At 42.9% G+C, this 12,141-nt stretch overlaps 1 protein-coding gene and 1 long non-coding RNA gene across 2 annotated transcripts in view; one reads left to right on the plus strand and one right to left on the minus strand.

Moving 5' to 3' along the window:
* The first annotated feature begins 4,241 nt into the window (after positions 1-4,241).
* Positions 4,242-5,756, plus strand: LOC147598967 (uncharacterized). Its single transcript, XR_015260135.1, has 3 exons — positions 4,242-4,380; positions 4,468-4,666; positions 5,479-5,756. It is a non-coding gene; the product is annotated as an uncharacterized LOC147598967 (long non-coding RNA).
* A 1,164-nt stretch (positions 5,757-6,920) lies between these two features.
* The window catches only part of HTR4 (5-hydroxytryptamine receptor 4), a 138,743-nt gene continuing 133,522 nt past the window's right edge, over positions 6,921-12,141 (minus strand). Inside the window, exon 11 of the mRNA XM_086759235.1 lies at positions 6,921-9,503. Within this exon, the coding sequence (XP_086615361.1) occupies positions 9,416-9,503 (88 nt within the window). The 3' untranslated portion in view covers positions 6,921-9,415. The remainder of the gene's footprint in view (positions 9,504-12,141) is intronic.

Consider the following 12,141-nt stretch of genomic DNA (forward strand, 5'->3'; position numbering starts at 1 on the left):
TGTGGATGCTTCAGTCTCTGCAGTAGGGGCTGTGTGTTTACAGTAAAGCTGGCTCTGACATCGGCCCACGTTTGCTGGTGGGCTGTGCAGCAGTTGTGAGTGGTGAGTTGGTTTTTGTTCTGCCAGCTGAAGCGGGTTAACTCGATCAAACAACTGTCTGCGAGAGCAAGGGAACTGAAGCCTGGTAATGAGCAGGAGCTTGGGCCCTACACCCTTCATTCATGGGCTGAGCTGTCTCTGAGATGTTTACGTTATGCTAAATCTTTTCCCATGGGAATTACTTCTCCTTTGCAGGACTTGGAACCTAACCAGGGTTCGTATTTGAGTTCTCTGATTTGAATTTTTGAGGTCATTTGCCCGTCTAATCCAGCCGAAACGGTCAGGTGGGATACGCGCTGCTCCGCGCTGCGGCAGGGGTACGCAGCCGGTCTTGCCGGGCTTCCTCGGGCAGCGACCGGGCCTGAGCGCTGCGTCGCGCGGTGCCCTCGGGACAGCGGGGCTGGCCGGCCTGCGCCGCCGCGGGCGGCCGGCAGGGGGCGCTGCCTGCCAAGGCTGTCGCTGCCCGCTCCTCCCGCTTCCCCCCCCCCCCCCCGCATCTCCTCCTCCTCCTCCTCGGCGGGCTGCGGCACTGCTACCTGTACTAACCTCGCTTGGCGTAACTGGGCCCCGGCATAATTCCCGTTTCTTGGAAGGCGGGTTGACGTTCAAGGCTATTTCAGGGGCACTTTCTGTGTCTCTCAATAGCTCTTGCAATCTTTCAGATACCTTAGTTTTATTAAATCCTAGCGTACATTTTTTTGACCACTCAGGGGTAACTAAGGCCTAGCATGAAGTCATTTACAGTCAAGAATTGTTCTCTTGTTTTTACTTTAGATGGAATGTGACTTTTTTTCTTTCTTTTAGAAACACTTTTCACTTCCCTGTGTAAGATGCGAGTCCTTTTCATGACACGGGTTCATAACCTCTTCTTGGGCTGAGATCAGCAGAGAACAGCTGATGTAAATAAATAAATAACCTTCTATCAGAGCTCTAGGTAAACTAAGTAGAAATCAATCACCTTTCCTTTATTTGGTGCTTAAGCATCTTGATTCTGGGAGGTCGCAAAAGGTACGATCAAGTACATTTAGACATTTAAAAGTGTTATGTACTGCACCATGCCAAATCTCCTGCATGCCACAGAGTGTTTTAACAATCTCTTCAAAGAGAGTTTGATGTAATATCTAGAAAAGGTGATACTTTTAATGTATTTCATTTTTTTAAGTCCTACATATATCTCCAAAAGCTTCTATATACCATTTGGAAAACTGTCACCACATTTATAGAAGTAGATGTAGAGCTACTAGGCTTGAGAAATTCTAATTTGCAGCTCCCAGGTTGTAAAGGGGTATGATCTTTGTGTCTGAGCTTCTCCCCGTCTCTCCATTTTATTTCCTTTTTGGGCAGTCTGTTATTCAATGGCCATGTCAAGCCCTGGAGGGCAAGAAAGGGTTTCCATTGGTCTGCCTAGTTGTTAAACTTGCCTCAGGAAGCAGCCCCAGATGCCTTCTGTCTGTATGTGACAGGCTTCCCTCTTCACACTGAAGTCCAGTCTGACACCTGTCTTTTGGTCTCTGGCAGGAGGAGCAGGGTGCTGTCACTGCAGATAAGATGGCTGAGTGGTCCTGCTCTGTTCGTCTTTCTGCAACAGAAAACTCCAGCTGGGGCTTTTAGCTTTACTGTGCTCGTGTGTGGCAGCTTTGGAATGAACTATGAAATCCATTTACAGCCCACTTAACAAACAGTGATATTTGCATCTGGATATCAAAGCAAGCTGTTTGCTGGAGTTCGAAGGGAGCTTTGCAAACATTAAATCTGATAGGTAAGGAAAATGACAAAGGAAACTCTGATACAATTGCATAGTTTCTGTCCCCTGCTTCCTTCATGTGCTTTGCATGTGTGTGGCTTCAGGAAAAGAATTAAACAGGAAGGATTATCTTCCCTAGGTTACCTCTCACTTAACAGTCCTTGCTCAACAACACACTTCCTGGGTGCGTTATACTTTTGTTAGATTTGTATGCCTATAGTGCAGATGCACTAGTCAGAGGGGTCTCCTCTTACAGTCAATAAAGAGAAATAAGCACTTCCAGGGCCTAATTCAGCTGGCCAAAGGCAGGTATTGACCAGCTCTCCACTAATTGGAAAGTGAGTCTGAGATTACATGTGCCACTGCAGACAAGTGCCTCTTTTTTCCCCACAGCAAGTAGGGGTAACAGCTCTTCCTGAAAGATCATGACTGTGAGTTGCTCAAGTGCCTGAGAAATGTAATCTAAATAGAGAGTACATAAGGTAACTAGATAAAGCAGAAAGCGTGCTTGGGATGTGGGCACTGTGGAGAGAGGAGCACAAAACATTGTGTTTCAGAGATGGGCAGTATGCTGTTTCTTGCTTTTTTTTTTTCTCTGATTTAGGAGAAAGACAAAATCAGTGTTTGGGTTTTGAAAAGAAAATTATTTTGAAGGTGTGTTTTTATTTGAGGAAAAACTATAAGGAGTTGATGGAGATAGGAATTTTGCCTCTACTCTCACTCTAGTCTCCAAGTTTTTCAGTGTGTTAGAAGCAGCTGACTCCTGCCCTAGCCCATGTTTTCTGCTCCAAATTACTAGTTCAAGCAATTCAAGCTTAATCCCTTGTCAGAGGGAAGACAGGACATTTGTGTGTGCGCTGCATGTGATAACAGGACACCCAAAACTAGTGCCCCATCAACTGGAGAGTTTCCATTAGCTCATTAACAGTCATTAGGTGTTGAGATGAGATGAGATAAGCTTTCTCCACTGCAGATTTGTTAAAGAGCAAAACCACCAGCTTTGTGTTTGCAGGGAAGAACTTCTGCTTCTGGTATGATGTCTCCAAAGGAGTTATCTGAGCTGGAAACACGCTGCTTAGTATGAGAGCATGAGATATGTATGAATGCATAGGTGTACGTTGTTTGTGACGAGGGGTAAGGAGACATTTCAGTGCTGGGAGCTACGCAACCTGATCTGTGGATGCTGACCTTGGTTTAGCCAGTCCAGCTATATCACACACTTCCAAAGAAAGGTGAGGCAGGAAGGTGAAATGTGTTGGCAAAGCAGTACAAGAAGTGCTTAACTTTCCTGGAGGTATCACCCCAAAACCTGACTTCATCCTGGAAGAAAACTTTTGGCTGTGAGCTTTTAGTACAATAACTCATTGTTTTGAAGTGTGTCATTTATGAAGACCCACAACAACGCACATCTTTCAGGGGTAGGACATTCTGAAGAAGAGCTACCTGAGAAATGGAAATATTTCTGTTAAGGAAGGTGGTTGCAGAACAGTCATTTGCAATAAAATATTCAGGATTGTGACAGGATGGACTGTTAAAAAATGTCCTTGCTTCCACAGGACAGATGGATCAAAAGCAGAAGCAGAGGATAGGTCAGCTTTTTCCTTCCCATTGTGGTCCACAGTTTAGATGTGAGCCTTTACAAGTAGAGCTGTAAAGGCCGTATGAAAAGCTGTGCATTGGAGCTCTGGTATAGAAGAGGGAGGTGGCAGGGTTTATCTGCTGTGTATAATTATGCTTTGTGGACAAGCTACCAAATCTGTGGCTGAACTGAAGGTCTGCAGATATGAGTCTGAGGGTAACAGAGAGCATAATGGAAGTCTCTCAGATTCAGGAGGATTTTGGATTCAGAAAGATTTAAGCTTTATAAAAATGGAAAAAAATCAAAGCTTTGTATATTTTTATTGAGTTCATATTAGCAGAAAAACCAAGAGATTTATTGTCTTTTGGCATGATAGTACTCAGATGGCTCAGGAAATCTAGTGCAGAGGAAAAGATTGGATCCTAAACTACTGAAGGATTTACAGTTGACAGTTACAGAATGAAAATGCTCTCCTTGGCTTTAGCGTTTATGAAGACGGGTGAGGAAAACTCTTCAGAGTGACTCAGAGTCTGCCGTATGTGGGCTGCCTGCTCCAAGAAACCATCACTTTACTGGCGTTGTTATGTATTTTTCATCTGTGCTAGGAATTAAATGGACACAATTTGGACCCAATTGGTTGTTCAGTTGCACACTATTAAGTCAGGCTGACGCTGATAAATACCTTAAATACCTTTTGATTCTTCCTTATCTTTGCTGAGCAGAGCCATTTTTGAGTGTATTTTATTCTAAAAGCCACAAGGCGATCTTTAGGTTGAAAATATTTTAGTTGTTAGTAATACCTAAATTGAGAGGTATTTTGAGATGCACAAAAGCATTTAAGTACAACTAATACACTATTACTGATTATTCACAGAGCTCTTGATCCCATTTAGGGGACAGCAGGAGAAAGCAGGGTAAAATAAAAGCCATTTTGAAGTGGGCTGAAGTCAAAGGCAAGGTGAGTATCATGCAGCCCTCTCAGCTCTGACTCATATTCATTTTCAGTGGTTACCTAACACATTTCTAATGCACATTCTCCCTGAAGTGTCCTTTGTTATAGGAGACTCATGGAGGACCAGAGATTGCAAAAAGAAGGAGACTCTCTGGAGCCAGGGATTGATACTGCTCAAAATCAAGATGACCTTAATGGTGGTTTTCATTGCTCATGTGAGTCCATTTTGATTGCACTCATTCTGGAAGGTAGACCAGCATCACAGTGCCCCTTGAACCTGGAACTCCTTCAGGTAGATGTGCTAGGTTTGGGCTCCTATGATTTCAAGTAAATCATAAACAGTAATGAGTTAAGCTTATTAATAAGACAGTATCTCTGTAAGCAAACAGTGGTTTTATGTGCCCAGCTATCTGCTTGTGACTAGAAATGTGCAGAGAACAGAGCATTGAGAAGGAGGATTTCAGTGTGCCAAGTTGTTTTTTCTGCTCAAGTCCTCTGCATATGCATGGCCTCTCGTTGAAACATATACTTCTATACTGAGATCAGGGCGGGGACGATTTTAGCCTTCAAACAGGCTGAATGTGGAACATGTAGATTGGAGGCAGGCACTGTGTGGGTGAGAAGCGATAAGAGCTTCCCACGTGCCTCCGCGAGTACCCCTCAGCTCCAGCAGCCAGTCCCTCTGTTTCTCTGTGAGCCCCTTCGCAGCTGTGCTAATGCATCGCAACTGCTGTGCAGGCGCAAAGGCAATGTGTGGTGGTGCAGTGCAAATGGAAGCTTTTGCCTTCATTTTTAAGCCACTATGGTAAATGTTTTCATTTCTTATTGTGCTTACACAAGCATTGGATCCTGCAATAGGAGCCGGTCGTGTATTACATTTGTGAACTAAATGAAAAGGATTTTGAGAATTTTTTGAAACCATATGTGAATGCCTGTCTTGAGTGTGATGCCCATAGCAGTGACCTCTCTGTGTAGACAGTGGGAGATGAGGTGGACACAGCACAGGTAAAGGAGAAAGAGGGCTCAGTAACAATCTAAAATGTTAATTCTAATTGTTCTGCTGAGATACTGTTTCTCCTTTTTTTTTTCATTGCCCTCTCCAAGACTAAAAATTGATCTATTCAGTGCTGAAAGAACTGTGAAGGATAAATGTGGAAGGGACATTTCCTCATAAGGATTCATCTGTCTGCATGGTGTTTATGAGCATGACCTGCTAGTACACTTGGGCTGCAGCCATAGCTCCATACATCTCACCAAGCAACACAGCTGCTGACTGCCTCAAGCACTGACATTTATGGAGCGTGTATCATCCAGTTATTGCTTCACATCGCTCCAGACAGTCTTGATCATCACCTAATTAAAGTGTATGGCCTCTTCTGCACTCTTCCTTGGAGCTTCTGTTTTGTGACCACAGCTTCCCGTTGGTGATGTGTTTATTATGTGTCCAAATTTTTCTTTGCAGCATGACTGTGACTTCGTTTCTGAGTAAACTGAGTATCAGAGCCCTGGAAAGCTGCTCAGTAGAAAGGATATCTAGGCTATCTAGGGCCCACTTAAAGTCAGATAGCCCACTTAAAAGTCAGATAGTTTTAGTGTTCGGGTAGGTTTTCAACCTGCCCCTGGAAGTAGTCAGCCCGTTGCTCTGCCTCCCTGTTTCAGCACAAGTAACCTCCATGCATCTTTGGATTTGCTTATCTGGGCACACACCCTGCTAACAAATGTCATGCAGGATCTCAGAAGTGCTTCTGGAGCCTGGAAAAATACAAAAATATGGAAATACAACTGTGTTGACAGATCAGCCTCCTGAAGACAGTTCAGCCCAGACAGTTCAGACCCAGCCAGCCAATTTCTTATTAGCTAGCTGTTCTGCTAGCACATTATCTCTGGCAAGGAAAAGTGTAATCAGTTGTAATCCAAGAAAACAGCTACAGCAGGCATCATGCTTAACACTTCTGAGGCTTACAGCATTCAAAAAAAATGTAAAATGTTCCCAGGCCATGAATGTGGTGGTGTGATAATGTGCTGATGAGTACTAGGATATTTATGTGAAGAAATAAATATATGGTTATTAGAGTGAATCTGTAAGAGATGGAAAGGAGGGCAGAAGGGAGCATTCTTTTTCAGTGAAATTCACTGGGAAGCTCGGAGAAACAGAGCCACACAAATTATATCTGACTCCCCATTTGCAAATGCCTGTCCTGAGTGGGATGCTCATAACAGTGACCTCTCTGTGTTAGACAGTGGGAGATGAGGTGGACACAGCACAGGTAAAGGAGAAAGAGGGCTCAGTGACAATCTAAAAAAAAGTGTGGGGAGAAAGAGTGCATGAGAACTTGGTGTGGGAGGCAGGATTGTTCTAGTAAGTAAACGTTAGGAGCTTGTATTATAACCCAAGAGCTCATCGGTGTTTTCAAAGCAATAGGACCAGATTCTCCCTTGCTCCTTGCGTATATTGTGTGGCAGGTGGAAAGTATTACTTGGTAGCATCTTATGTTTTGAGTGAAGATAGTACAAGAAATGAGCATGAGATGGAATTTACTGCAATGTACATAGAGGATTTTTTATTTTTAGAAACAGCCAATGCATCACACATTATTCAGCACAGGCAGAGACTCTGACACCGCTAGCCAAAATGGTCAATGGGAAAATTAACTAAGAGGCTACAGAAGCAGCCACCTTTAACAAAGGAAATCAGGTACCAGTCCTTTCCATGAGACAGCTTCTTTTCAACAGAAATTCTAACATTATTGATGATGGACAATGTCATTTGCTGGGTTCTCAGAAGCATTGCTGAGATTATTGACTTATTAAGCAGAAGCTGCCAAGTGGTTCGTGACAGGATTACTGAGTCCGACAAGCAATTAGCCAGAGATGACACAGAACGTGGACATTTTGAGTTTGGTATTTCATTCAAATACAGTGTTTGGAACTGGAGCCTTTTTTTCCAATCAAAGCTGTTGACCATTTTGGCTAGTGAGCTATTGACCCCATTTACAGAGCCTTCTGAACATTGCCCATGAGTAAAATTCAGTGTTGAGAACTTCATTTTAAATTAAGAAGAGATACATTACTAAAGCACATTAAAAAATAGGAGAAAACAACACTTTAAGGGCAACAGTGGAAACAAAGAACACCATCACTATTGCATCCCCATGCTACTCGTTCCATATCACTCCAAGAAACTTCACATCAATGTTTTAATGCCTTTTAACGGGGACAGAGAAAAGCTTTTCTCAGATTTCTTTAAGAAAGCTGGTACTTGGTGAAACCAAAACAATCTCTTCTGCAGTCTTACATCCAGACAAAAAACATAGGAATTCCACAGACATATAGATCATAGGACTGAAACAGCCCTGGATGTATTTTTTCCAGAAATTTCAATAATGGCCTATGTTTTTTACCCACTGCTCTGTTTTGTTATTAACAATAGAGTTGAACTGATAACGAGCTCTTTTGGAAACACAACCCTGTAAAAACAGGTCATTGCCAAACTTTTCTTAATGATGAACCAGGAATTGGATCAAACTATCTCACTCTCTCTTTTCAAATAGCTCATGTTCTTCCCATCAGCACCTGTCACAACAAACACCAATCGTTTGTCTCTTCCTAACTGCTAGTGATTTTCTACATCACTAACTGTCTGGCTTCCTCTAATGAGGGCTGTTCCTGCCCAGTGTCCTTTTGAATCCTAAAGGAAAATGATGTGAAACTTTATCAGTGACTTTTATGTGGAAGGAGTATTTAAAGAAGCCAGACACCATGGCAAGGAAGCCAGTTGTTCTTATCGTGCACAATTTTTTCTTCCTACTGAGCAACATTTTTGTTTGTTCAAAGCCAAGGTTTGTTTGTTTGTTTACAGTAAATACCTGTCACATAGTAACAGAAACATTACTAAATAATAATACATATTATGTTAAGCTCCTGGGTCTAGAAGCTTTTAATGAAAAAAACCCACACGTGTCCTGATAAAAAAGAATAAATAATGTCACCTGTTCTTTTTACATTAAAAACATCTGTACATGATTACACAATATAACAAAGTACAATTTTATTTTCTAGGCTCAGGGTGGCATCTCTGGGTTAGATCTTCTTTTTAAAAGGGTAGAGGCTTGTAGTCTGCATATTTCCCACTGCATGAAAATCATGTTCCCAAAGTTGTGAAGTCTACAGCCTTGCCTACGCTTTCCATGCAAAGGTGGAAGCAGCCCACAAACAACATAGCAACATCTACATGCAGGAAGCAGCTAAGGACTGAGATCTTTGCAAACGGAGATGTGCATCTGGTGATATCTGAAAGTCTTGAAACTTCTTGCCTCAACTGGAAGAGAACAGAAACAAATAGAAAAATATAGATGGAAAACGTAAGCACAAGTCTGTCTTCCTAATGTAGTTAGAAAAGTTTTTTAGATGGTATATTTTTCAAGATGGCACTTAGTGATCTGTTTCAGATTGACTTTGTCTCTTGGCCAACCTTTCTTCTTGGTAAGAATGCCCAAAGTTTGCACTGGCAGCTTGCCTGGGAGTTGAGGGCCACATCCTGTCCACCGGCCTCCAAAATCACTGTTGGGCAGGATCTTGTGCAGATAAAGCAGGGATTTGGTCTCACATCTTGTTGGGGCTTTAGCCGGAACTTGTAATCTTTAAGATCGTGACATCGCAGGCCAGAGCAGTGGCTTGTACACAGGTAGCAGCTGGAAAGGAATAACAGGAGTCCCTGCGCTGGGTGGTTTGTGTCTGTGTTGTTTCCTTACATTGACAGCAATCTGCTCGCTGCTGGAGTAAGGCTCTGACGCAGACATATAGCCCAGCTGTCCGTGCAGGTACAGGAAAGTCTCCTCACCCATTTGCTCATGTACCTTCCCATGCTCCCACCAATCTACATATGTGTGCAGCTGGGCGTTCATACGGAGTCAGTGCAGGAGGCACCATGACAATGCAGATGAATGAGTGTTCACAAAGTCCCACTGTCCAGGAATCCTTTGAGGAATTCCCAAAAGGAATCTCTTCCTTCAGCTGGCCCATTCCTCTTCTAGAACCATGACTAGAAACAGGACTCTTGGGATTCAGGGTCATTGTGGATGGGAAGCTTCTCATGTTCCTGATGATGTCCATTATGTAAAACAGTGTACCTGGGGGTAGAAAAACATAAAGAAAGATTTGTTAGTGCTAGTTAAAAGAACAGGCTTATGTAAAGTGAGATCTTGAAAACACAGAAGTACATCTTAAGACAGTACATTGTCCAAATATACAGGTCCCACATTAAGCAAATGTGAATGTCTACTTTGCTCCATGGCAGGAAACCAAATCTTCAGTTTGATCCAGTCAAAGCAGTCCCTGAAAACCAAGAACCTGTTGGTTTTCTTGTATCGAAGGTGCAGCTGGTAATCAGAGGACACCAGACCAAAGAACTAAGAAACACTGGTCATCTGTGGGTGGACTAAGCTGAAGGCACTTCAGTTCATGTCATCAATGCAAGCATTTAAACTATCATTTGAGACTAGCTTGGGAAGTGAATGCTGTTTAAGATGAAACTGTGACGAACATTTCAGGGCATTTCCACTTACAAAAGAAAGTAGTCTCTGTCTGTTGCGGAGCTGGGTTTAGTGCCAGTTCTAGTGTGTCTTATCGAACCAGTGTTCTTCAGGTTTTATGTCCTTTTGATGTATCATGTCATGCAAATACCTTTCTGATATTTTTCCAGGCTTTGGGCCAGAAATGGAAAAGCAGAATTCAGTTGTAAGGAATTCCACATTGTCTCTTACCCTGTGCCTCATCTACCAGCCCATTTCCTGCTGTCCATCTCAACAGGGTTTTCTGAACAGAACTGTTGATTTAGCTGCCACTGACAGGTAGCTTTTTTCCCTAAGTGGTGTGCAACGCTTAGTAGGAATAAGCAGATCTGATGTGGGAGCAAAAATGTTGGCTAACTGGAGTAAAACCGACTTAGCACATCTTTCTAGAATTTCACATCTCATCTTGCTTGCTTGCAAACCCCCTGAAGGGTACAGAGCAAGCCAGGTATGTTCCCTTTGCAGTCCATTTCATTTAAACTAAAGCGGAATCAAACTATTCTTCAAGTAGGTCCAGGAGTAGGAAGCTGCAAAAATAACTGTAAAAAACATATCTTTCCCTAGTCCAAATGCATAGTGGAGAAATCAGGTCTCTGTTAAGACTTTCCTCTCCTGAGTGTTTAGAGATGTAGATATATTATTTCTCTTAGTAACAAAGATTCAAGATTACCAGCAATATCTGCATCCCAATAAGGATTTTAAAAAGAAAAAAAAACCCTAAGAAAATAGAAGAATATATCAGTTCTGTTGTTAGCAGAGAGGAAAGAAGTAGCATCAGCCTCAGGATTTGTTTAAATAGTCATTAGGAAAATGCTCAGGAAGTCCTCATTGTCTACACATTCAAAACCTGATACTATGACATCAATTTACTTGGTATTATTAGTCTGGATGCATCTCTCTCCATTGAGCATACCTGGGACTTAGGCTCCTAGTTAAGGTGCTTACAATGCCACTGAAATGTCTGAAGTAGATGATCTGAATATCCTACAAATGACGTATCCACTAGTTCCACTAGATCGGCCATGGACTCAAAATGAAAGCCAGGTTATAAACTGTACAGTCTGAATTTGTCCTGGTGAACATTCCTAGAGGAATCTACACTCTAATGTACTAGACACTGGTTTTCAACGTGGTCAGGCTTGGTTGCCTTAACAGGGGTCACTGTATGCACAGATATATCCGTTAAACATCCTCCCTTAGTACTGCATCGCTTTAAATAATAATCACATATTTCCAAAAATGTGCTAGTTCTACCAACAGGATACAGACTTGATGCAAGAAACGAGACATTTTGCATCTGACACTGAACAGACATTCTGATTGGATGACCATGAAGCATACAAGCTGTAACATAATATTAATTTTATACACCAAGTCAGACGTGGCACACTGTGTGAGGCGATCCAGCAAAGAGACCTCTGACACGGCAAAATCTCTGCTGCACATGGGATGCAGAGGATGCGAGCCTGGAGAGCCCCTGCTCTGCGAACAAGGCAGACACACTTCAGAGCAACTCGGGGCTTGCCCAGAAGCACAACAGACAGGCACTGAAAGCTGACAGGATATCCAAAGAGCCAAACCTTTCTTCTTCTTTTGCAGCAGTCAGAAAACAGTTGTGCAAGATCAGCAATTTAGCAGGTGATGCCGTTTGTTACAAAGACGCATTAAGCTAAAGAGAAGTCATTAAGATGTCCCAGGATCTCTCGTGGCACAGTGTCTGTCTGAAGCCTCTGGCAGTGAGCTCAACACTTCCAGCTGTTTACCCTGTGGGGAAAGAGGATGCGTAGGAGAGGAGGAAAGAGCATTCGTACGCAGGGTGCGAAAGCTGCACAGCGGGGCTGATGGCTTGCTCCAGTACTGGCACATCATTCCTAAAAATCTTACCAGCATCTCCAGGGAACTGTTAGAGAGTCCTCCGCTGGTGGGCTTCTGTGTTACCAGCGTTGTTTCACGTACTGTAGTTTCTCCCTTCAAATAAAAGTTCAAAGCTACTTGCCAGTTACACGGCACCAATTTAGTGTCAGGTCACAGACAGGATTATAACAGGCCTGCTTATTTCACACCATCATGTCTTAACTGATCTGCTCTCTGAAAATACAATTAACTTTTCAGGCATCAGCATCTATGGGAAGCGAGTTTCAGACAGAAAGCCCAGCTGCAGCTGAAACTCAGTTTTGCCTCACCTACATGAACGCAC

The sequence above is a fragment of the Chlamydotis macqueenii genome, chromosome 14, assembly GCF_036417535.1.
Source record: "Chlamydotis macqueenii isolate bChlMac1 chromosome 14, bChlMac1.mat, whole genome shotgun sequence".
NCBI lineage: Eukaryota > Metazoa > Chordata > Aves > Otidiformes > Otididae > Chlamydotis > Chlamydotis macqueenii.